The sequence below is a fragment of the Cnephaeus nilssonii genome (assembly GCF_951640355.1).
Source record: "Cnephaeus nilssonii genome assembly, chromosome: 6".
Lineage (NCBI taxonomy): Eukaryota > Metazoa > Chordata > Mammalia > Chiroptera > Vespertilionidae > Cnephaeus > Cnephaeus nilssonii.
The window spans coordinates 48,850,139-48,875,062 of record NC_137077.1 but is presented as its reverse complement, the minus strand read 5'-3'; the positions used below and the strand labels follow the sequence as shown (position 1 = coordinate 48,875,062).

At 41.9% G+C, this 24,924-nt stretch overlaps 1 protein-coding gene across 5 annotated transcripts in view; it reads left to right on the top strand.

The window, feature by feature from the left end:
• The first annotated feature begins 363 nt into the window (after positions 1 to 363).
• The window catches only part of TFCP2 (transcription factor CP2), a 52,350-nt gene continuing 27,789 nt past the window's right edge, over positions 364 to 24,924 (top strand). For 2 of the 5 annotated variants that reach the window (XR_013813655.1, XM_079774060.1), the window contains exons 1-2: positions 367 to 1,131; positions 22,109 to 22,260. Coding sequence is in view for 3 of the 5 variants with exons in the window: in XM_079774060.1 (XP_079630186.1) it covers positions 1,010 to 1,131; positions 22,109 to 22,260 (274 nt within the window). In the remaining 2 variants the exon portion in view is untranslated. Of the gene's footprint in view, positions 1,132 to 13,224; positions 14,510 to 22,108; positions 22,261 to 24,924 lie in introns of those variants that run through there. The other 3 variants (XM_079774062.1, XM_079774061.1, XM_079774063.1) reach the window with 3 other exon arrangements.

The window sequence follows — 24,924 nt, the reverse complement described above, 5'->3', positions numbered from 1 at the left end:
AAAGGAGCGCACGGAGGTCGAGTCTGGGAAGCGGTCCAGTTCTCGGGGCGTCGGGGTGGGTTCGGTAGGACTAGAACGATGGCCCCACCCACGCCCTACGGAGCGGGTTTGGAACCTAGCGGTCCCAGGAACGCAGGTAGCCACAGGCAGGCACGTTTACACCGAGACACCTGACGCACGCCCGGTCCCCTCCCAAGCAGCCCCGCCCATTCTCGGGGCGGGAAGCCGTGGGCAGCTGGCCTATCACCACTGCCGAGGCCAGCGCAGTCTCTTTTTCATTGGTGAGCGATCGAGTGACGTCATGTTCCCCGGCTCGGCGGAGGAAGAGGGCGCCAAGATGATTGGCTGGCGTCGGGGCGGCGGGCGGTGGAGCAGCCTGGCGGGTCTGGGCTCCAAACCCGTGCTGGACTTTCCCTTTCCATGTTTCGCAGCCGTGGGGTTGCTGCAGAGGTCGGGGAGTCGGCTGGGCGGAAACCTGGATTTGGTCCCAAGAGCTGCGGGGCTGACCGGAAGTGATCTTGGGGCTGACCGGAAGCGAGGCCTTGGAGGGGCCAGGGAGCGCGGGTCCCGGGAGGGAGGGGGTTCCTAGCCGTAGGGGGCGGGGGGAAAGGTGCGACAGCGACCTGGGAGCGCCGGGGAGGCAGTGGGGTCGCCGCTGCTGGTCTGTTTAGGAAGCAGCGAGTGACCACCACGCGCAAAAGGGGAGAGCCCGGAGAGCAGGAGTGTGGGCGTTCAGGGCTGCCTCGGGGCAGTCTGGAATAAATAAGCAGAAGGGCCCTCTCGCGGCTCCGGAGAGCTGATTGGGAGGGATTTTGAAAGTCGGGGCACCCCAGAACTAGGAGCCGAGGGTAGGGGAGATTAGTGCGGGTCGGGCTAAAGGGTAGCTGGTGGGTACTGCGTGGGAAATCTTGGTTTGGAGTTTCCTACTGTCCTTGCCCCCATTGGATAGAATCACACTGCTCACCTTTGTGCAAGAAACAGTGTCTCCTGGGGCCAGGAAGGAGCCAGGATGGCTTGGGCTCTGAAGCTGCCTCTGGCCGATGAAGTGATCGAATCCGGGCTGGTGCAGGACTTTGATGCTAGTCTGTCCGGGATCGGCCAGGAGCTGGGTGCTGGTGCCTATAGCATGAGGTGAGTGAGGTTTTCCCAGACCCTGCACCTTCTGAATAACAAAGGCAGGATAGAGAGTAGAGAGAGGGGGTAATGTGGGGCAGCGTTAAAGAAGTTGTCTGCAGTTAGGGAAAAGGGTCTTCGTTCTTTTGTTGCTTTGAGTTTGAGCATTGTGGAAGAAATGGAACTGGAGATTGTGGGCAGTGTCAAGTCTGCAGGATCAGTGGGAGAAGGAAGAATAGCAAGCAGATAAATGTTGAGAGGATGTTGTGCCAGTGTGGGAGACTTGGGAGACTGGTGGTGGTGGTGGTGGTGGTGGTGGTGGTGGTGGTGGTGGTGGTGTATGTGTAGATTGGACTGGACTTGTATGAAGAAGAGGCTATATGGAGCATGTGAGGAATGTCTAGGGAGTTGGGGCGTTGGAAGCTGGGTCTTAATGATGAATATTGCTTGACTGTTGGAAGGAAATGTGAGGCCTTGGTGAAGAAGTCCACACATCTGTATCTTAGCCTGCTTTTAATGCTTTGCTTAATTCTAGGGACTTTTGAAACATAGTTGTGAAATGAAAAAGTGTCAAAGAGGACTTTTAGACTTTAATGTATCAAACCAAATGTTGATAATAAAGTACCCTTTGGAAGCAACATTACTTTCCCATGTAATTTATTTGCATGCATTTACCTACTTCATTCTCCCAGTATAGTTTGTTTCATGTTTAAGATTTGCAAGAATCATGTCTGGAAATGTTGAAACATCTGCATCTTAGGGTTAGATAGAATGTAATTGGGTTTCCAAATGTATTATAAGGCTTAATCTAAATAAGTCAAAAGAGACTTTGTTTTTATTGAATTTATTGGGGTGACCTTGGTTAATAAAATTATATAGGTTTCAGGTGTACAATTCTTTAATAAGTCATCTGTATATTGTATGTTTACCACCCCAAGTCAAGTATCCTTCTATCACCATTTATCCCCCATTTACTCTCTCCTACCTCCCCCCACCTCCCTTTCCCTCTGGTAATCACCATACTGTTGTCTGTCTAGAAGGGCATTTTTTGTTGTTGTTGTGTGTTTTTTTGCTTAATTCACCTTTTCCACCCAGCCCTCCAACCCCCTCCCCTCAAAAGAGACTTTAGAACTCAACACCTTAATTGGGTTTAGGAAGTTATAGAGAAAAGATGCTTTTTATGGGAAAAGTGGACAAATTTTGCATTCTGATAGTGATATTCTTTGAGAGTTACATAATGTAAACTTCCTTTCTTTATCCCTATGAAACCAAAATGGACTTCCCACACTGAAGTAAAATTATGAGTTAGAATTTAGTAAATACTTCACCTTCAGGAATCTTTGCTTAGTTAGAACAATAAAGGCTATCTGTGTATACATATATTTGTGACTTTCAAGGAAATTTGAGTTCTATCATGCAATGCTCTTAGTCTTGAGAAATTTTTAAAAATATATTTTTATTGATTTCAGAGAGGAAGGAAGAGGGAGAGAGAGAGAGAGAGAAACATCAATGAGAGAGTATCATTGATCGGCTGCCTCCTGCATGCCCCCTACTGGGGCTCGAACCCGCAACCCGGGCATGTGCCCTTGACCAGAACCGAACCTGGGACCCTTCAGTACGCAGGCCGACGCTCTATCCACTGAGCCAAACCAGCTAGGGCTGTCGTGAGAAATTTAACTGTAGTTTTGCCTGTCCTTGTTTACATAAGTCTGACCTTAAAAATAGTGATTAAGTTGGTCTGAAAGTAAATGCTTGCATGTCGGTATCTGACAATTTATACTATTGTTCATTTAAAGATTACCACAGCAAAAGTTTGGTTCTTGTCTAGGTTGAGTTGAGGATGGAGATAACTAACCATAACTATATTTGTTATAAAAATAGTTAACATTGTTAACAAACATTTGCAAATCCACTATGGACTCTCTCTGCTACATGACCTTACATTGATGAGTGCTTTCTATCACTCATCAATGTGAGTGGTCTTCACAGGTATTAGTAAGAATGGCTTGCATATTTACACATATAGAATTTTTTTTCAATATCAAATTTACAGGAGTTTTCAACCCTCATTTTATGTTTTTATAATGTACTAAATTTTTATTTATTTTTTTCTTGCATTTTGCTCTTGTCACTATTCTCTTGGCTCTTGCATACATTAAATATCATTTGCATTAACTTGTGTTACTTAGATATTAGTTCTCAAACTTGGGTATTCATGGGAATCATCTGGAGTACTTACTAAAAATAGTTTCCAAAGTCTCACTTTGGTGATTGTCTGGGACAAAACAAGTTCATAGATGATTTTGATGTAGGTAGTCCAGGGACCACATTTCAAGAAACACTGACTAGAGGAGTTTTTATAGACAGAGGTAATGGCTTTTTGCTCTTTCTGTTTTTCCTTTTAATTAGGTCTTGTGATTGCTTTTCCTACACCTTCATTAGGAAAATGTTCTCTTTGACAAGCAATTTGTTCTGTAAAATTCTTTCCCTAATATATTTGTTTTACACTAGTTTGTTTACTTTAATGATTTTGCTTCAAATTTATATTTTATGAAGATTCATCTTAACTGGAGTCCTCTTTTTTATTTTTGATCCGCCATTCTATTCAGTAATATTCTTTTCATAAGTAGTCCTTTAATAGTCTCTTTACTTTTTTTCTTACATTTAATACATGGCACAGACTTTATAGTTAAAATAAAGGAGAGTTTCTGAAAACATGCTGAAAGAAGCCAGTTACAAAAACTGCATAACCTCTGATTCCTTTTCTATGAAATGTACAGAATAGGCCAGTGATGGGCAACCTTTTGAGCTTGGTGTGTCAAACTTCGCCAAAAAACTGAGCATAACTCGGGTAGTGTGTCACTTGGAGGAAAAAACATTATTTTGCAAATGTTTCATCCTCAGGAGCAGCAAATGTTTCATCCTCGGCATGCGGCCGCTTCAGCGGCCGCGTGTCATCAGAAATGGCTACGCGTGTCAGTGCTGACATGCGTGTCATAGGTTCGCCATCACTGGAATAGGCAAATCTCTAAAGACAGATTACTGCTTGACTAGAGCTATGGAAAAGGAAGGAATGGGGAGTGACTGCTAATAGTACCATTATTTTGGGGGGAGGGGTGTGATAAAAGTGTTCTAAAGTTGTAGTAATGGTTGTACAACTCTGTGACTACCTAAAAACAATTGAATTATACACTTTAAATGGTTAAATTGTAAGATATATGAATTGTATTTCAATAGAACTGTTATTAAAAAAAGTAAAAATTAGATTTTGTGATTTATTTATTTATGAATAGTTATTGATTTTTAGAGAGAGACATCCATGTGAGAGCACACTGATTGGCGCCCTCATACCCCCTACTGGGGATGAAGCCCACAAGCAACCCAGCTTGGGGATGTGCCCTGAACAGGAATCGAACCAGTAATCTTTCAGTGCATGGGACGATGCCCAATCAAGCCACACTTTATTTATAAATTTTCCCTTTTTCTCCTTTTTTTAAAATGTATTTTTATTGACTTCAGAGAGGAAGGGAAAGGGAGAGAGAGAAACATCAATGATGAGAGAGAATCACTGACTGATCGGCTGTCCCCTGCATGCCCCCCACTGGGGATTGGACCTGCAACCCAGGCATGTGCCCCTGACCAGAATCAAACCCGGGACCCTTCAGTCCCCAGGCTGACACTCTGTCCACTGAGCCAAACCAGCTAGGGCTCTTTTTTTAAGTTGAGATGGAATTCACATTACATAAAATTAACCATTTTAAAGTAAACAGTTCAGTGGCAGTTAGTGTGTTCACAGTTCTATGCAACCACCACCTCTAGTTACAAAGAATTTTCATCACCTCCAAAGAAAATCCTCTACTTGTTAAACACTTGCTTCTCATTTCCCTCACCCTCTCTCCCCAGTAACAACTAATATGGATTTACCTATTCTGGATATATGCCATTGTATGTATATATCACAATTTGTTTATCCATTCAGCTATGAATGGACATTTGGATTGTTTTTACCTTTTGACTATTATGAATAACTAGAGGCCCAGTGCACAAAATTCGTGCATGGGGGTGTGTTTCCCTCAGCCCAGCCTGCACCCTCTCCAATCTGGGACCCCTCGAGGGATGTCTGACTGCCCGTTTAGGCCCAATCCCAGGTAAGATCGGGCCTAAACGGGCAGTCGGACATCCCTCTCACAATCCAGGACTGCTGGCTCCCAACTGCTCGCCTGCCTGCCTTCCTCATTGCCCCTAACTGCTTCTGCCTGCCAGTCTGATCACCCCCTAACCACTCCCTTGCCAGCCTGATTGCCCTAACTGCTCCCCTGCCAGCCTCCCCTGATGCCTAACTGCTCCCCTGCCAGCCTGTTTGCCCCTAACTGCCCTCCCCTGCAGGCCTGGTCACCCCTCACTGCCCTCCCCTGCAGGCCTGGTCCCCCCCAACTGCTCTCCCCTGCAGGCCTGGTCCCCCTTCAACTGCCCTTCCCTGCAGGCCCGGTCGCCCCCAACTTCCCTCCTCTGCCAGCCTGGTCACCCCTAAGTGCCCTCCCCTATAGGCCTGGTCTCTCCCGCCTGCCCTCTCCTGCTGGCCTGATTGCCCACAACTGCCCTCCCTTGCAGACCTGATCCCTCCCAACTGCCCTCCCCTGCTGGCCATCTTGTGGCGACCATCTTGTGTCCACATGGGGGCAGTCATCTTTGACCACATGGGGGCAGCCATCTTGTGTGTTGGAGTGATGGTCAATTTGCATATCATTCTTTTATTAGATAGGATAGAGGCCTGGTACACGGGTGGGGGCCGGCTGGTTTGCCCTGAAGGGTGTCCCGGATCAGGGTGGGGGTTCCCTTGGGGCGTGGGGCGGCCTGGGTAAGGGGCCTGTGATGGTTTGCAGGCTGGCCACGCCCCCTGGCGACCCAAGCGGAGGCCCTGGGATCTGGGATTTATTTATCTTCTATAATTGAAACTTTGTAGCCTTGAGTAGAGCCAAGCCTCCTGCTGGCTCCGTGGCCACAGCCATTTTTGTTGGGATTTATTTATCTTCTATAATTGAAACTTTGTAGTCTTGAGCGGAAGCCTGGGCCCGCTAGGGCAGGCAGAAAGCTTGGCTTCCTCCATTGCCGGGGAAACCCAAGCCTCCTGTTTTCTCTGTGGCCGCAGCCATCTTGGTTGGGTTAATTTGCATACTTGCTCCTGATTGGCTGGTGGGCATGGCTTGTGGGTGTAGCGGAGGTACAGTCAATTTGCATATTACTCTTTTATTAGATAGGATGGTAGCTAGCATTATGCTTATGAAGGAAATAACAAAATGTTTATAAACATACATGTTCAAGTTTTTGTGTAGACATATTTTTCTCTTTATTGAGGTATAATTGACATATCATTATATTAGTTTCAGGTATACAATGTACTGATTTGATATTTGTATATTTTATGAAATGATCACCACAATAAGTCCAGTTAACATCTGTCTCTGTACATAATTGCAAAATTTCTTTTCTTCTGGTGATGAGAACTTTTAAGATTTACGTTTAGCAACTTTCAGATATGCAATACAGTATTATTAACTATAGTCACCATGCTTTACTAGACATATGTTTTCATTTCTCTGGGGTATATATTTAGAATTGGAATTGATGGGTCATATGGTAATATGATAATTCTATGCTTAACTTTTTTTTTTTTAATTTAAAGAACTTTTTTTTTTTTTTTTTTTTTTAGTAGTTTTAGGTTCACAGCAAATAGAGGAAGGTATAGAAATTTCTCATATACCCCCTGCTTCCATATATGCAGAGCCTCCCCCACCAGAGTGGTACACACTCTGTACCTACATTGACACATCCTAATCACTCAAAGTCCACAGTTTACCTTAGGGTTCACTTTTGATGTTGTACATCCTATGGGTTTAGACAAATTTATAATGATGTATATATATGTGTCAATATGGAGTATTTTCATTGCTCTAAAAATCCTCTATATTCTGCCCATTAATTTCCCCACCTTTATTCTTGGCAACTGTTGTTCTTTTTACTGTCTCCATAGTTTTGTCTTTACCAGAGTGTCATGTAATTAGAATCATACAATATGTAGTCTTTACAGATTGGCTTTTTTCACTTAGTAATATCTAGTTAACATTCTTTCATGTCTTTTCATGGCTTGATAGCTCATTTCTTTTTAGTGGTGGGTAATATTTCATTGTCTGGAAGGATTTATTTATCCATTCACCTACTGAAGGAGATCTTTGTTTCTTCCAAGTTTTGGCAGTTATGAATAAAGCTTGTATAAACATCCATGTTCAGGTTTTGGTGTGGAGATTGTTCTCAACTATTTTGAGTAAATATCAGCGATGTTATTGTTGGATCATCTATATATATAAAAGCCTAATATGCAAATTGTCCCCTCAGGAGTTTGACCGACCGGGAGTTCAGTTGCTCACTATGATGCGCACTGACCACCAGGGGGCAGTGCGGAACGAAGGAAGGCCCCAGCTAGCAGCCGGCAGCCGCTAGGGACCCTACCCATGCACAAATTTCATGCACTGAGCCTCTAGTATAGTAAGAATGTGCTTACTTTTGTAAGAAACGGCCCAACTGTCCTTCCAAATGGTTGTACCATTTTGCTTCCCTTCAGCAATGAGTGAGAGTTCCTCTTGCTTCACATCCTTGTCAGCATTTGGTGTTCTCAGTGTTCTAGATTTTGGCTATTCTAATAGATATGTAGTACATGCTTAATTTTTTTCAAGAACTGCTAAGCTATTGTATTTATTTTCAAACTAGAGGCCCTGTGCACGAATTCATGCACCAGTGGGGTCCCCTGGCCTGGCCTGCAGGATTGGGCTGCAACTGGCTCTCCAACATCCCCCCAGGGGTCCCGGATTGCGAGGGTGCAGGCCAGGCCAAGGGACCCCACAAGTGTACGATTGGGGCCAGGAAGGGACGTGGAAAGTTGGCCAGCCAGGGAGGGACCACGGGAGGGCTACAGGGTGTGTCCGGCCCATCTTGCTCAGTCCCGAGCAGCAAGCTAACCTACTGGTCGGAGCGTCTGCCCCCTGGTGGTAAGTGCACGTCATAGCAACTGATCAACCGGTCAACTGTCTGCCCCCTGGTGGTCAGTGCACGTCATAGCGAGCGGTTGAACGGCCTTAGCATGTCATTAGCATATTACGCTTTGATTGGTTGAATGGCTGACAGGACAACTGGACACTTAGCATATTAGGCTTTTATTATATAGGGTTATAAGAGAACCTGGCTGGCGTGGCTCAGTGGTTGAGCATCGACCTATGAACCAGGACATCACGATTTGATTCCTGGTCAGGGCATATGCATAGGTTGTAGGCTTGATCCCCAGTGAGGGGTGTGCAGTAGGCAACCGATCAATGATTCTCTCTCATCATTGATGTTTCTATCGTTTTCTCCCTCTCCTTCCTTTCCAAAATTAATAAATATATATATACATATATTTTAAATTATAAGGGAAAGTTACAGAGGTAGTAGAAGTGAGCCAGCTGGGCTGCTTAGGCTCAAGAAACAAGTTATGGAAGCAAAAAGAGGGCCCTTGGAGTTTAGGAGAGAGAAAGACAAAGGTAAGGTAACATCCCTGGGGGGAAGGGGAAGGGGAAAGTGTGGGTGTGCTCCTGAGAGGGAGAGCGCTTCCAAGCTGTTTACACAGCATCTGAATTATTCCCACTATACAAGGGTTTCTCTTTGTCTACATCCTCACCCTTTCTTTCTTTCTTTCTTTCTTTCTTTCTTTCTTTCTTTCTTTCTTTCTTTCTTTCTTTCTTCCTTCCTTCCTTCCTTCCTTCCTTCCTTCCTTCCTTCCTTCCTTCCTTCCTTCCTTCCTTCCTTTCCTTCCTTCCTTTCCTTCCTTTCCTTCCTTTCCTTCCTTCCCTTCCTTCCTTCCTTCCTTCCTTCCTTCCTTTCCTTCCTTTCCTTCCTTTCCTTCCTTTCCTTCCTTTCCTTCCTTTCCTTCCTTTCCTTTCTTCCTTTTCTTTCTTTCTTTTCTTTTCTTTTCTTTTCTTTTCTTTTCTTTTCTTTTCTTTTCTTTTCTTTTCTTTTCTTTTCTTTCCTTTTCTTTTCTTTCTTGTTTTGTTTTGCATTTCCTTAAAGGCCATGTTGTTGAACATCATTTTATGTGCTTGTTGATCATTTGTATATCTTTGGAGAAGTGTCTATTCAAGTCCCTTGCACAGGTTTAAATTGGATTGTCTTTTTTTGTTGTTGCTGAGTTGTAAGAGTTTTTTATATGTTCTAGATACTAGATCATTATCAGATAAATGGTTTGCAGATATTTTCTCCCATTATGTAGGTTGTCTTTTCACAAATTCTCTTACATAAAATCAGGAACTTAACACCAATACAATACTATAAACTATTGACTTACAAAAGTGTTTAATTTTTATGAACTCCAGTTTACCTATGTTTTCTTTTGTTACTCATGCTTTTGGTTTCAACTTTAAGAATCTGTTGCCAAATCAAAGGTCATGAAGTTTTACCCAGTGGTTTCTTCTAAGAGTCTTATATTTAGGTAATTGGTCTACTTTGAGTTAATTCTTATATATGGAGTGAGGTAGGGATCCAACTTCATTTGTTTGCATGTGGATATCCAGTTGTCTTATCCACCATTTGTTCATTTCTTTCCCCATTGAATTTTCTTGGCACCCTTGTGGAAAATCAAGTGGCCATAGATATAAAGATTTGTTTGTGGACTCTTAGTTTTATTCTGTTGGTTGATATGTTTATTCTTTGCTAGTACCACACAGTTTTGATTACTGTACCTTTGAAATAAGTGCTGAAATTTGGAATTTTGAGTCCCCCTACTTTGTTTTTCAGTATTGTTTATGAATTTTTAACCCCAGCTAATGTATTTTCTTATCCAGAACTTCTGTCTGGTTCCATTTTATACTTTCTATCTTTTTATTGCCATTCTTTACTTAATCATACGTTGCTCTTCTGATTTCCTTTAGTTATTTGTCCATGGTTTCCTTCAGTTCTTTGAGCATATTTAAGACAGCTAATTTAGTGGTTCTCTATGGAGTGTGCCTGCTCCTTTCCCCACCCTCTTCCCTCATTGCCTTTCTCTTTCTTCTGAGCTCCAAAAACCCTTCTTTTGCCTCTGTAACTTGTTTCCTGAGCCCATTTCTTCTACGGCTCACTTCTTCTACCTCTGTGACTTTCTAAATAAACTTTCTTCTATAGTTTGGGGAGGGGGGAAAAGATAGTTTAATTTAAAGTCTTTGAATAGTAAATCTAGTATCTGGGCTTGCTCAGGGATGGTTTCTGTCCATTTCTTTTTCTCCTCTATGAATGGACCATACTTTCCTGTGTCTTTATATGTGTCATAATTTTTGTTGTTGAGAACTACATTTTGAGTATTGTAATGTGGTAACATTGGAAATCAGATTCTACTCCCTCCCTAGAGTTTACTGTTGTTACTTGGTGACCTCCTGGTTCATAGGTTGACGCTCAACCACTAAACATGTTACTTTCCTCCTGAAAACTCTCCAATGATTTTGCATCTCACTTTATTTTTAAAAAAATATATTTTATTGATTTTTTACAGAGAGGAAGGGAGAGGGATAGAGAGTTAGAAACATCGATGAGAGAGAAACATCTATCAGCTGCCTCCTACACACTCCCTACTGGATATGTGCCCACAACCAAGGTACATGCCCTTGACGGGAATCGAACCTGGGACCCTTGAGTCCGCAGGCCGATGCTCTATCCACTGAGCCAAACCGGTTAGGGCTGCATCTCACTTTAAATAAAAGCCTCAGTTCTGATTAATACACATGAAGTGCCTCGCTGGACATCTTGTCCATAACTTCTGTTCTCCTGTCTTGCTCTGCCCCAACCACATCTGCTCCTCAAATGCTGTGCACATACCCACCTGAGGGCCTTTGCATTTGTTATTACTCTTCCTGGGGCAATAGTTGAGAGGAATTGGAGTAGAGGACAGCAAGGAAAAGGAACTTCAGTTCATTAGCTGGAACTTTTAGAAAGGGAAAGGTAATGAGATGAGACTGTACAGGTAAGCAGGTCCAGTTTGCAAGGGCCTTGGGAGCTCTGTTGAGAACTATCATGATTTCACTCAGAAGCTATGGAAGCATGTAAACCAAGCATGTCAAACTCAAAGGCTAACACGGGTCAAATAAACAAAGTTTATGTGGGTTGAAAAAAAACAAAAGCTTCAATTTTCATAGAAATGTAAGTTTATTTCGATAGAGACATGCGGAATACAAAGGGCTGAAATAAATGAGTAATTTTTAACATAAAATAGAACATTTTAATAAAAATTAATATTTTTCTTGAACATTACTAGTAACTTACCACACACTGAATAACTGCACAAATTAATAAGTGTAATGCAAATAAACCTATTTTTCTTGTTCTCCAAAAACGAAATATTTCCTGTTGCGCACACCAAACAAGTCAGTACAAGACTAATGATGTGGCAGTCCGCTGCTAAAATATTCTTTGCTAGTATTAGTGGAGAGTAATGGTGTGCCTGTGCTTAAGGCACATAGGGAAATGAATGCAACACGATTATAGTAATCAGTCATTAGCAAACGTTGTAGTTCGTTATTAATAATCTATATATATAAAAGGCTAAGTGACCAGCTGACCAGCCAACCGGCTGGTAAGTATGACACTCACTGACCACCAGGGGGCAGACGCTCAACACAGGTGCTGCTGAGCGACAGCAACTTTGCAGAGTGCCCTCTTGCACTCTGGGACCCCTCGGGGGATGTTGGACTGCCGGTTTCGGCCCGATCTCCACAGGCCTGGCCGAGGGACCCCGCTCACTCTGCAGACACCTTTTAAGCCTTGGCGCTGCCCCAGGTGCGGCCGGCCGGGCAGGGACCATAGGAGGATGGCTCCAGGGCATGTCCGGCCTTTCTCGCCCAGTCCTGCTCCACTGGCCACCTTCTAATTAATTTCCTTTCAATGTGCACAAATCCGTGCACCGGGCCTCTAGTTATGTATAACAGGATATTTTAAAAATTAAATTACAAAATTTTTATTAAAACGTTTCTTACATACTGTTATATTGGCTGGGCCACAAAAATATTCATTGTGGGCCGTGAGTTTGACATGCTTGATGTAAACAGAGCAATGATATTTTAGATTTACAGTTTTAGAAGTTACTTTGGCTGCAGATGGGAGGATAATGATGAAAAGCTAGTTATCATTCCTAAGAAGGGTTGAAGCTCAGTGAACTGGGTATCTTCTGCTTTGCATATTCTTTGAGATGTAACTAATTCTCTAAAAAAGAGAAAGGGAGCTGTGATTGCATCATCAGACCTAGACAAGGGCATCTTGGAACATGTTGGCCACTTTAGAAGAAAGGGCCTTCATCAAAGGTCTGGTCTGAAGGAGCAGAAGGAGGAGAATTTTTATAAGCCCTACCACTGAGCTTAAAGGGAGAAGGGATAGCTAAAGCCTCTTACCATTACATAGGACTAGTGTTCTGGTACTTACAGCATTTCCCCAGTTAAAGTTAAAAAAACAAAAAACAAAAAGCAAACAAACCAAAAAAACCCAGAGAAATATCTGTGCTTATCTTTTACTACTGGGAGGAACTGGGGACTGGGGAGATTGTATGGCTTTGAAGCTCGGTGTGGTAGTGGGGATGGAATGGGCAAGGCAGAAGAACCCCAAAGGTGGTCACTTTGGACCTGAAAAGAAGCTTTGAATACTGAAAGGGGAGTTCTGCTTTCTATATCAAAATTGTCAGATTTCCAGAATATATAACCCATGAATATTGTTGCAGGTTGCCATTCATCACCTTGCTATTAATGTGAAGAGTCAGTAATTTCAGGAATTTAATAAACGAGCCTGGTACTAATGATGCCACAGGTGATGTTTTCAATTAGCAGTGTTTTAATGAGATTTGTAGGCTGGTAAGAGCTAATCCTGTAATGCAGGAAAAAACCTGAGAAAGCAGGCCTATATCTGGCAAATCTCCTGAGGTAGGACTTTGTGATTCAGAGGTCTCTGATTAAACATTTAATATCTTATAAATTACCAATGTCAGATACTTTTCCACTTCCAAAATAAGTAAGACTTGCAGACATTTGAAATGAGTTTTTAGTGACTTTCTCACCTAAAATAAAAAATAAAAAACGCATTGCTTATAGAAGTAAATTAGTGACAAATAACTCAGCAGGGTAGAAATGAGGGAGATTCAAAAACTTGGAGGGAAAACAAATTAGCTTCATATTTTTGGGAAAACTTTGAGAGGTACATGATGACAGCTATTCAAGCTTCTGGTCTCTCTTAACTGCTGAAGAAATAGAATGGTTTAAACCTAAAAGCACCTACTTAAAGTACTTAAAGAATATTAAGACCATATTGAGACCTGGAAAATAGTTCCAGGAACAGTAGAGTCAAACCTCGATTCTCAAATGTCTCCCATCTCAAACAATTCAATTCTCTACCAAGGTGTTGACAGAAAAATGTCTTGGTTGTCCAACAGAATTTCAGTTCTAGACCCTGATACTTATAGGATGAGTCATGAGTCAGTCTCTCAGGCGACAAAGGAGAGAATGCACGAGTATGAGTCAGTTTACTGCTAAACCTCAGTTCTCAAACTTAATTCATCCTATATGGCTGTTCGAGAAGCGATTTGCTTGAAAACGGAATCATTTTCCCTCCCATTAGAAATAATGTAAATTTAATTAATCTGTTCAGACCCCCAAATAATCCCCGTTTTAACCTTCTTTGTATACTATAGCACATGTCTAATGTACTGTTTAATATATAAACACTTTAAAAACAAAAGGACATAAAATGAAAGTGAAAATTTAACAAAAAGGAAATGAAATGTACAGTAAGAAATAAAAATTTACATACATCCTAGAACTTACATGTTGAGAGCTATTGATGACTGAACATGGAGAGGAGTGATGGAGGGATGTTATTGTTGGGGAGTCCCCTTCCATAAAAAAAGTCAGGCAGCTGTTCTCCTGGATTCTGTCTCTCTTTTGCCTCTTTGCTCCGCTAGAACTTGCTTCAGGCTCCCTGGGCCTCTGTCTCACTAAAAAGCTATCCAATGATGTTTATTTTTGCCTGTGTTTTAACAATTGCCTGAAGCAAAACACTTGCACTGTCACTGAACAAGTTTATTGCAAGGTTTGTTACTCCTTTGTCATGGTGATATTTCTCAAATATTTACAGCACAGTTTCCTGAGCAGTTAACACCAGATTTAGCAGTAAACTGACTCATATTCCAGCATTCTCTCCTTTGTTTGCCATCTGAGAGACTCATGACTCATCATTATAGGTATCAGCATGAAAGGATTGTTAGGTCCAGACCGAAGTTTTGTTTGACAACTGAGACAGTTTTCTGTGGTCGAGAACTGAATTGTTTGAGATAGGAGACATTCGAGAACCAAGGTTTGACTGTGTAAGTAAAGCGGTTCTGTGCTTTGTTGTTTATTTTTTCTTAAGTGCTATACAATGGCTTTTGGAATGTACCCTTTTGTTTTTTCTGTGTGTGTGAGTGAGCGATTTAATATCTTCCTTTACATATTCACCACTACTATTGAGTTTTGTCGTAAAGAATTCTATAGAAACATTGGAACAGGGGCCTGTTCCTCTATTCAGTGGTCGGCAAACTGTGGCTTGCGAGCCACATGCGGCTCGCGAGCCGCGGTTTGCCGCTCTGTTGACTAATGAGTTTGCTGACCACTGCTCTATCTTATTACTTAACAAACCACCACAAAGATGCAGTGGCTTGAAACAATAATTTTTTAAAAAATATTTTTTATTGATTTTTCACAGAGAGGAAGGGAGAGGGATAGAGAGCTAGAAACATCGATGAGAGAGAAACATCGACCAGCTGCCTCCTGCACGCCCCTCACCGGGGATGTGCCCGCAACCAATGTACATGCCCTCGACCGGAATCGAACCCGGGACCTTCCAGTCCGCAGACCGACGCTCTATCCACTGAGCCAAACCGGTTTTGGCTGAAACAATAATTTGACTTCTCATGAATCCCTGGATTGATGTTGCAGATTTGCTTTATGTTGGACAATCAAGATGGCTCTCTCACATGTACAATACCTCAGGCAACTTCTATTCCATTTACTACTAGCTACTTCATACATCATTTTAGAAGAGTGTATTCTGAGATCATAGTTCATTAGAATCACTTTGCCCAAATGGATAAGATATAAACTTCCTAAGAATTGAAAACCTTTTTATGTCTTGACTTCAATTAATATAATTTTTAGCCTTGGCCACCGGGTGGCTCAGTTGATTGGAATGTTCTCTTATACACAAAAACATTGTGGGTTCAATTCCCAGTCAGGGCACATACCTAGGGTGGGGGTTCAATCCCCAGTTAGGGTGTGTTCGGGAGGTGCCCAAATCGATAATTCATTCTTTCTCTCTCTCTCTCCCTCTCACTAAACGTATCCTCAGGTGAGAATTTTTTAAAATTTTAAAAAGTATAATTTTTAGGAATCATCTGTTAGAAAATACTATACTGATAAGTCTTTTGGATTTGGTATATACAAGGTTTAGCATGCCCAGATGTTATCTGTGCCTTGTTTTGTCATGGCAAATACACAAAAGTAGAAATGAAATTTTAAAAGATATAAACAGGTTCATGAGCCAGTTGGTCTAGCCCATATACAGACTTTTGTAGTTATCAATTGGTTGCTGCCTTCTGTAGCAGATGCTATGGCATATACTTTGGACTATAATAGTGGTGAACTAGTATATTTACTGTATACTAGAGAATACTATATACCTATTAGTATTTTCTAATAATATATAGGATCCCTAGGCATATCCCAACACAGCTTTTAAGACCTTAACAGGCTCAAAACATTTAGGTCCTTTTTTATTTTTTAATTTAATTAATTAATTTTAAAGATATCTTTATTGATTTCAGAGTGAAAGGGAGAGAGAGAGAAACATCAATGACGAGAGGGAATCATTGATCAGCTGCCTCTTGCATGCCCTTACTTGGGATCGAGGCCCTAACCTGGGCATGTGGTCTGGCTTGGAATCAAACTGTGACCTCCTGGTTTGTATGTTGGCTGAGCTATTTTTTATTTTTTATTTTGAGAGAATGTTTATTAAAGCTGGGGACAATGAAACAAGGAAGGGCTTAGTATAGAAGAAGCAACAGGAGAGAGACTAGGTGAGGCTGATCTTGCTCTCTAGAAATGTTATGGGAAAGAAATGAGCCAAGTCAGGGCTGCTTTGGCTCACTGGGAAGTCAGAAGAAAGGAAGCCTTGGAGACAGGTTCAGGGGGTGAGCCTGGGACAAGTGGCCACTGCCCACTGCTCCCCTGGTTGGCGGGGACCCTTAGAGCTTCGGAGATGCATGCCTGAGAGGGAAGAAAGGTGTGGGCATGCTCCCAAGAGGGAGCGTGCCCCATTGATTTGGAGAACATTTTAAAGAGGCCTACTCTTTCAACCCTGAACTGGGAATTGAATATCTTTATAGAGTGGATCTAACAAGACTTCTTTGCTTCAGACAAACATCCTGCACACCCCACACTGGGGATTGAGCCCGCATCCCAGACATGTGACCAGGAGTCGAACCGTGACCTCCTAGTTCAGAGGCTTATGCTCAACCACTCAGCCATGCCAGCTGGGCCACACGGTGTTTTTCATGAAAGCTGATATCAGCATTTTTGGCAACCATATCACACTGTTTATCTCATTGAAATCGATTTTTTTTAAAGCCCTAGTCTTTCTTACATATATTGGATCACTTTGCTGTTTTTAGTTTTAAGTCTATGGCTTAATATTTATCCTTATTAAATCTTATTTAGTTAGATTTAGCCTCCTGTTCCAGCCAATTAGAATTCTTTTAAAAGTTTATTCTATCATATAGGATATTTGCTTTTCCATACCAGATTCCTGTGATTTGCATATTTGATCATCATCCTTTTTATTATCCTTATCAAGTCATTTATTTGTTTAAAATGTTGCAGGGGATGAGTTTCTCTGGGGTCTTGTGGAATACTGCTATACCTCCTAGATTTATCTGCACTCTTTAGATACAGTTGTATAGTTATCTGTAAAGCCACTTAACTGTAGCAAAATTCATATTTTTCACCTTGAACAGAGATATCAAGAGAGACTTTATTTTATGCATTGCTAAAAACCAGAAATATTTATCTTTCCAGCATTCCCCAGTCAAATCATATAAGAAGGGAATATGAGTTTGTTTGCTTATGGCTCCTAGTAATCCCTGATGCCCTGCCTAAATACTCAAACTATTATTTTAATAATCTCTTTTAGTCTTTCCCAGATTTCATGTCAGATCACTCTGGTTAAGGTATGGAGACTATACTTGCCTCATTTTAAAAATTACTACTACTACAGAAAAGATAGGAGAAAAACAGGAATTGAGATGTTCTTCTGTGTCTGCCTCATATTAACTAGTAATATGCCATTTACATCAAAGAGCGGACCTGTGCCTCTCTTACCTTTTTTTAAAAATATATATTTTATTGATTTTTTTACAGAGAGGAAGGGAGAGGATTAGAGAGTTAGAAACATCGATGAGAGAGAAACATCGATTCAGCTGCCTCCTGCACACTCCCCACTGGGGATGTGCCCGCAACCAAGGTACATGCCCTTGACCAGAATCGAGCCTGGGACCCTTCATTCCACAGGCCGACGCTCTATCCACTGAGCCAAACCGGTTAGGGCTCTCTTACCTTTTTTGCAAGTCTCAGCACATTGTGGGTTTCAGCTCAGCCTTGCTTATTTATGTCAGTACCACTTAAAAAAATAGTTTCTTTCCTTTGTATGTATTTTTATTGTGCACCTCCTTCTAATTCTGAGTTGATTGCTGAGCTTTTTGTCTAGTCTTTCTAGACACCTCCTATCCTCTTCCCCCCCCGCCATCTCAGATAATGTGAAATTGGCAGAATTTCATTTTTGAGAACTCAATCTTATTGTGTTCCCTTTTAGTACCTCACATCCATGGGCTTGGGTCCTGTCTTCACTGTTTGAAGCTTATTCTTTAAAAATCTAGGAATCACATCTGCTGTATTCCTTGTCCTTCCTGTCTATTTGGCTGGGTTGCTTTCTTTTGAGGCTCCCACCACTTCCTCTTTTCTGATCAGTTTCTTCTTCTTGGTCAAATTAGGTTCAGAATATAATTCTACTTATTTCTTAGTCTTCTGGGTGTAGAATAATTAGCAAGCCAATTTTAAAAATTATATGTGCTGCTTTTTAGTTTAATGAGATTTTTTACTAGATGTTCAGCTAGCAGAAATCTTTTATCACTTTGTGACAGCAGGCTCTTAACCAAGAAAGTAAGATAATTTCACCATTACTCAGTAGTCAGGACATCTCACTGGCTTCATATTAAAACTTGAAGGGCCATCTCTCTTTGCCACAAATCCAAGGAAATCAGTTATTGTCTCTCCTCTTTAAACATGTTATGACCAGTTATTTTTTTTTTTAATGTCTTGTCCAGCATTTGTTGGTGTTCTTTTTAACAATATATTTTTTTATTAATTTTTGAGAGAGAAAGAAACATTGATTTGTTATCCCACTTATTTATGCATTCATTGGTTGATTCTTGTATGTGCCCTGATCAGGGATCAACCTAACAATGTTGGCATATCCAGACAATGCCCTAACCAACTCAGCTCCCTAGCCAGGGCCTTTATGACCAGTTATTTACTGGATTTTTTTTTCTTTTGAAGCTGACCTCAGAATAGAATGTAGTATCTTCAATTCTTGCCCTTTTACACTATAACTAATATAGAGATACTAGGGGCCCAGGGCACAAATTCGTGCACCTTGAAAGGAACTGTGGGCCACAAGACTGCGGTAGGCACAGGGGCAGGTCTCGGCCGATCCTCCACGCCCCCGCCCGACCCCTCCTGCCACAGCCCCAGGTTCCCTGTCTGCCAGGAGCCCCGCTCCCGCGGCTGCCGCTCCCATGTGCTGATAGAGCTGGCCCTGCTCACACCTGCTGACGGAGCTGAGCGATTGGGGCCGGGGCCGGGGCCGGCGCCAGCAGTGGATGCAAGCGGGGCCAGCACTATCAGCGGGTGCGAGCAGCGGCTGCTGCCCCGATCACCCCTCAGGAGCAGGGGGAGGTGGAGAAGCCCTCAGGGGCAATTAGGGCTGGCAGCAACCACTTGCACCTGCTGATGGTGCCAAGCGAATGGGACCGGCGCCAGGCATCAGCAGCGGGTACAAGTGGTGGCTCTGGCACTGGCTGCGGGTGCAAATGGGGCCGGCACTAGTGGTACCAGCAGTGGGTGCGAGTGGGGCCGGAGCCAGCAGCAGGTGCAAACGCCGGGAGGGACCACGGCATGTGGGAGCAAAGAATTTTCAGTAACCACCAGAGGCTCGTCCTAATGACAGCAACCAGCACCCTGCCTTGGTCTGGTGCCCCCACTCACCTGTTCCACCATCCCACCACAGCCGATGCCCACCATGTTCAGCACACACCCCCTGGTGGTCAGTGCATGTCATAGCGACCAGTCATTCTGCCATTCGGTCTATTTGCATATTAGCCTTTTATTATATAGGATTGGCATATTTTCAAATATTTTCATCATGGTGAAATGTAGGTTATAAAATAGAGAAGTTAGGAGCTCATGACATCTAACTGTCCCCAGTTAGTTTCTAATTTCCTTAGATGCTATGGACACCTGTCTGCTTGCCTCTCTTACTCAAGATAGAGCCCATCCAACCTCTGCCTTTCTATGCTGTAGGATCTTTTTTTTTTTTAATATATTTTATTGGTTTTTACAGAGAGGTAGGGAGAGGGATAGAGAGTCAGAGATATCAATGAGAGAGAAACACCCATCAGCTGCCTCCCACACACCTCCCACTGGGGATATGCCCGCAACCAAGGCACATGCCCTTGATCGGAATCGAACCTGGGACCCTTCAGTCCGCAGGCCAACACTCTATCCACTGAGCCAAACTGGTTAGGGCTGTAGGATCTTTTTAGAAGAGAGCATTCCACAGCTGGTGGGCCTGAGGGAGAAAATTAAACCATAGTTGTGAATTACTAGAGACTACTCAGAGAAGGGTAATTTATATCAGAAGCAGCTCTTCAGGGAATCCAAGTTACTTACAGGGAAGATCACTCTTAATAATGCTTTCTGCTATGCCTCTACTCCCAGGTATGGATTTCCACTTAGCGATGCATATCTTAAAAATGTACAGTACTTAGCCCTTGCTGGTGCCTCAGTTGGTTGGAGTGTTGTCCTATACACCAAAAGGTGGGGAGTTCGTTTGATTCCTGGTCAGGGTACATACCCAGGTTGTTGGTTCAATCCCCTGTCAGGATGCATGCGGGAGGCAACTGATCAATGTTTCTCTCTCACACAGATATTTCTCTCTCACTCTTTATCTCCCTCCCTCCCATCCCCTCTCCTTTCCTCTCACTAAAAATTAATTTTAAAAAATATATTTAATTAACTTTTTAACAGTAAGGTTTCTGTATCCTTATCCTTGATTAGAGGTACTATGAAATGTTGAGAATTCCAAAATGATTACAGTGTATTAGGGCTGAGTATTTGGGACAATGCAAATAAACAAAAATATAAATCATACTAACAAATATCTATCTATATATATAAAAGGTTAATATGCAAAGTGTCCCCTCGGGAGTTCCATCAATCACTTGCTATGACATGTGCTGACCACCAGGGGGCAACCGGAATGAAGGAAGGCCCCGATCAGCCCTGATCGTAGGCCAGGCCTAGGGACCCTACCCGTGCATAAATTTTGTGCACCAGGCCTCTATTTTACTAATAAGCGCATAAAAAAATTACTCCTTCAAATTGCATATGTTTCACTGAATGAATTAAATACACGAAGGAATCAGAGAATATAATAAAGTGCCAAATTATACATTGATAGCAACTACTTAGAGTCTGCCAGAGTGGGTTTTCCTAATCTGTACTCAACTTACCTATAAGAAAGAGGAGACTTCTGTGTATTTCCAAAATTGTTCTCATTGAATTTGTTATTGTTGTGGTATAAGCAGGGACCTAGAACTGTAGTTACTGGTGACCTTTAGCCTCCACCTATAGGAATGAGGAATTGAATGATACTCTTGTTCCCACAGCAGAGTAAAAGAAATTCAGTGTACCAAGAACATGAGTAATTCAGATATATTTGAAGTTTTTAGATCTTAAATCCTCTTCTGAGAAAATATAGTTTTATGTATTGAGTTTGGCTGTACTATTTTGAGTTAACTTTAGGGGTAACTTTAGAATCAATTTTAGAATTCCAGCTTCCTCTCCCTCTCCCTCTCCCTCTCCCTCTCCCTCTCCCTCTCCCTCTCCCTCTCCCTCTCCCTCTCCCTCTCCCTCTCCCTCTCCCTCTCCCTCTCCCTCTCCCTCTCCCTCTCCCTCTCCCTCTTTTTCTCTCTCATGCTCTCTCTTCCTGTAACTATCTAATAAATGAGAGTGAGTGCTACTAAGTGACCAACAGGTGAGTAGCGTATACCAAGTATATGCTGGACAAAGGGATGATTCATGTCCTGGGTGGGACAGAGCAGGATAGTGTGAGATTTCATCACTACTCAGAATGGTTTGCAACTTAAAATTTAGGAATTGGTTATTTCTGAAATTTACCATTTAATATTTTCAGGCTGCATGTAACTGAAACTGTGGATAAAGGGGGACTGCACAATAAAGATACTGCAGTTGGTGCATTTCAGAGAACAAATATATTACTGAGTATCCTAAATTATGATTTTGGAACTCTACATACGCTTTTCAGAGCCCTTTTAGAAACACCTATGTTCACTAGAAACACAGTCTTTGGGCATTTAGGTTGTTTTAACAGTGAATATCTGTCATTGCTCACATTGTTGTGGTCAGGGGGGTATTACAGCTGGTAATCTGAACTGAATAGTTGGGAAGAAACTCCAGAAAAGTGAGTAATATTTATGGTTTGCCAAAGCAAATTGCAGTTAAATTGCTTCCACAATAAATCTGCTCTTGCACCTTTGTCAGATGTTAACAAAAGTCATTTATTTGTTTTATTTCAGTGATGTCCTTGCCTTGCCCATTTTTAAGCAAGAAGAGTCAAGTTTGCCTCCTGATAATGAGAATAAAATCCTACCTTTTCAGTATGTGCTTTGTGCTGCCACCTCTCCAGCGGTGAAACTCCACGACGAAACCCTGACATATCTCAATCAAGGTTAGATGCGTCCTTGTTTGTTAGTATTACTGCAGACCTGCTGAATTCATGATATTTAATTAGGTACACTTTATGTGAAAAGTGCACCTTTCGGCCCAGCTGGTGTTGCTCAGTGGTTGAGCATCGACCCATGAACCAGGAGGTCAAGGTTCGGTTCCCTGTCAGGCTACATGCCTGGAGTTTCGGGCTCAATTCCAAGTGGGGGTTGAGAGGGGGAGGCTAATTGGTGATTCTCTCTCATCATTGATGTTTGTATCTCTCTCTCCCTCTCCCTTAATCTCACTGAAATCAATATAAACATTTTTTTTAAAGTGCATTTTTCTAGTGTGGACTGTCAAAATCCAAGGCTTACTTCAGATATTTGAGTTTTAATGTCATATGAGATATATATTAATAGCTTCTTTTGTCTGTGTGCCCATTTTTAGTTTCCATCTCCCTCTTTTTTTCTAATCTATGTTCCCTGAACATCCTTACTGGTTACTATTTGAGAAGAATTACCCCACTCAGCATTATTGTTTATCAGTTGTATGGCCTTGGACAAGTTGCATAAACTCTTTTTTTTTCTTTATTCAAGTATTACATATGTGCCCTTATCTCCCCAACCCCCCCACCCCTGCTCATTCCCTCACCCCCCTAGTGTCTGTGTCCATTGGTTAGGCTTATATGCATGCATACAAGTCCTTTGGTTGATCTCTCCCCCTTCCCCCCATCCTCCCCTGCCTTCCCGCTGAGGTTTGATGGTCTGATCGAAGTTTCTCTGTCTCTGGATCTGTTTTTGTTCATCAGTTTATGTTGTTCATTATATTCCATAAATGAGTGAGTTCATGTGATATTTATCTTTCTCCAACTGACTTATTTCACTTAGCATAATGCTCTCCATGTCCATCCATGCTGTTGCAAATGGTAGGAGTTCCTTCCTTTTTACAGCAGCGTAGTATTCCATTGTGTAGATGTACCACAGTTTTCTAATCCACTTGTCTGCTGATGGGCACTTAGGGTGTTTCCAAATCTTTGCTATGGTAAATTGTGCTGCTATGAACATAGGGGTGCATATATCCTTTCTGATTGGTGTTTCTAGGTTCTTGGGATATATTCCTAGAAGTGGGATCACTGGGTCAAATGGGAGTTCCATTTTTAGTTTTTTGAGGAAACTCCGTACTGTTCTCCACAGTGGCTGCACCAGTCTGCATTCCCACCAGCAATGCATGGGGGTTCCTTTTTCTCTGAATCCTCGCCAGCACTTGTCATTTGTTAATTTGTTGGCAATAGCCATTCTGACAGGTGTGAGATGATACCACATTGTCGTTTTGATTTGTATCTCTTTCGAGCATGTTTTTATATGTCTCTTGGCCTTCTGTATGTCTTCTTTTGAAAAGTATCTATTTAAGGTCTGTTTCCCATTTTTTTATTGGATTGTTTATCTTCCTTTTGTTAAGTTGTATGAGTTCCCTGTAAATGCTGGAGATTAAACTCTTATTGGAGGTAACATTGGCAAATATGTTCTCTCATGCAGTGGGCTTTCTTGTTGTTTTGCTGATGGTTTCTTGTGCTGTGCTGAAGCTTTTTATTTTTATGCAGTCCCATTTGTTTATTTCCTCCTTAGTTTCCATTGCCCTAGGAGCTGAATCGGTGAAGATATTGCTTCGGCATATGTCTGAGATTTTGCTGCCTGTGGATTCCTCTAAAATTTTTATGGTTTCCCGTCTTACATTTAAGTCCTTTATCCATTTTGAGTTTATTTTTGTGTATGGTATAAGTTGATGGTCTAGTTTCATTATTTTGGGGTGTATCTGTCCAATTTTCCCAGCACCATTTATTGAAGAGACTGTCTTGATTTCATTGTATGCTCTTGCCTCCTTTGTCAAATATTAATTGAGCATAATGGTTTGGGTCAATTTCTGGGTTCTCTGTTCTATTTCATTGGTCTATATGTCTGTTCTTATGCCAATACCAGGCAGTTTTGAGAACAGGGGCTTTGTAATATAGCTTGATATCTGGTATTGAGATCCCTCCTACTTTGTTCTTCTTTCTCAGGATTGCTGCAGCTATTCGGGGTCTTTTTTTTATTCCAGATGAATTTTTGGAGAGTTCGTTCTAGGTCTGTGAAATATGCCATTGGTATTTTAATGGGGAGTGCATTGAATCTATAGATTGCTTTGGGTAGTATGGACATTTTAATGATGTTGATTTTACCAATCCATGAACACAGTATATTCTTCCATCTGTTTATGTCTTCCTCTATGTTTTTTTTTCAGTGTCCTGTAGTTTTCTGAGTACAGGTCTTTTACCTCCTTAGTTAAGTTTATTCCTATGTATCTTAATTTTTTTGGTGCAATGGTAAATGGGATTGTTTTTTAAATTTCTCTTTCTGTAAGTTCACTATTGGTGTATAAAAATGCCATAGATTTCTGGGCATTAATTTTGTATCCTGCTACATTGCTGAATTCATTTATTAAGTCTAATAATTTTTTGATGGAGTCTTTAGGGTTTTCTATGTACAGTATCATGTCATCTGTGAATAATGACAGTTTTACTTCTTTTTTCCAATTTGGATACCTTTTATTTCTTCTTGTCTAATTGCTATGGCTAGCACTTCTAGTACTATGTCAAACAGGAGAGGTGAAAGTGGGCATCCCCGTTTCGTTCCTGTTCTTAGGTGAAATG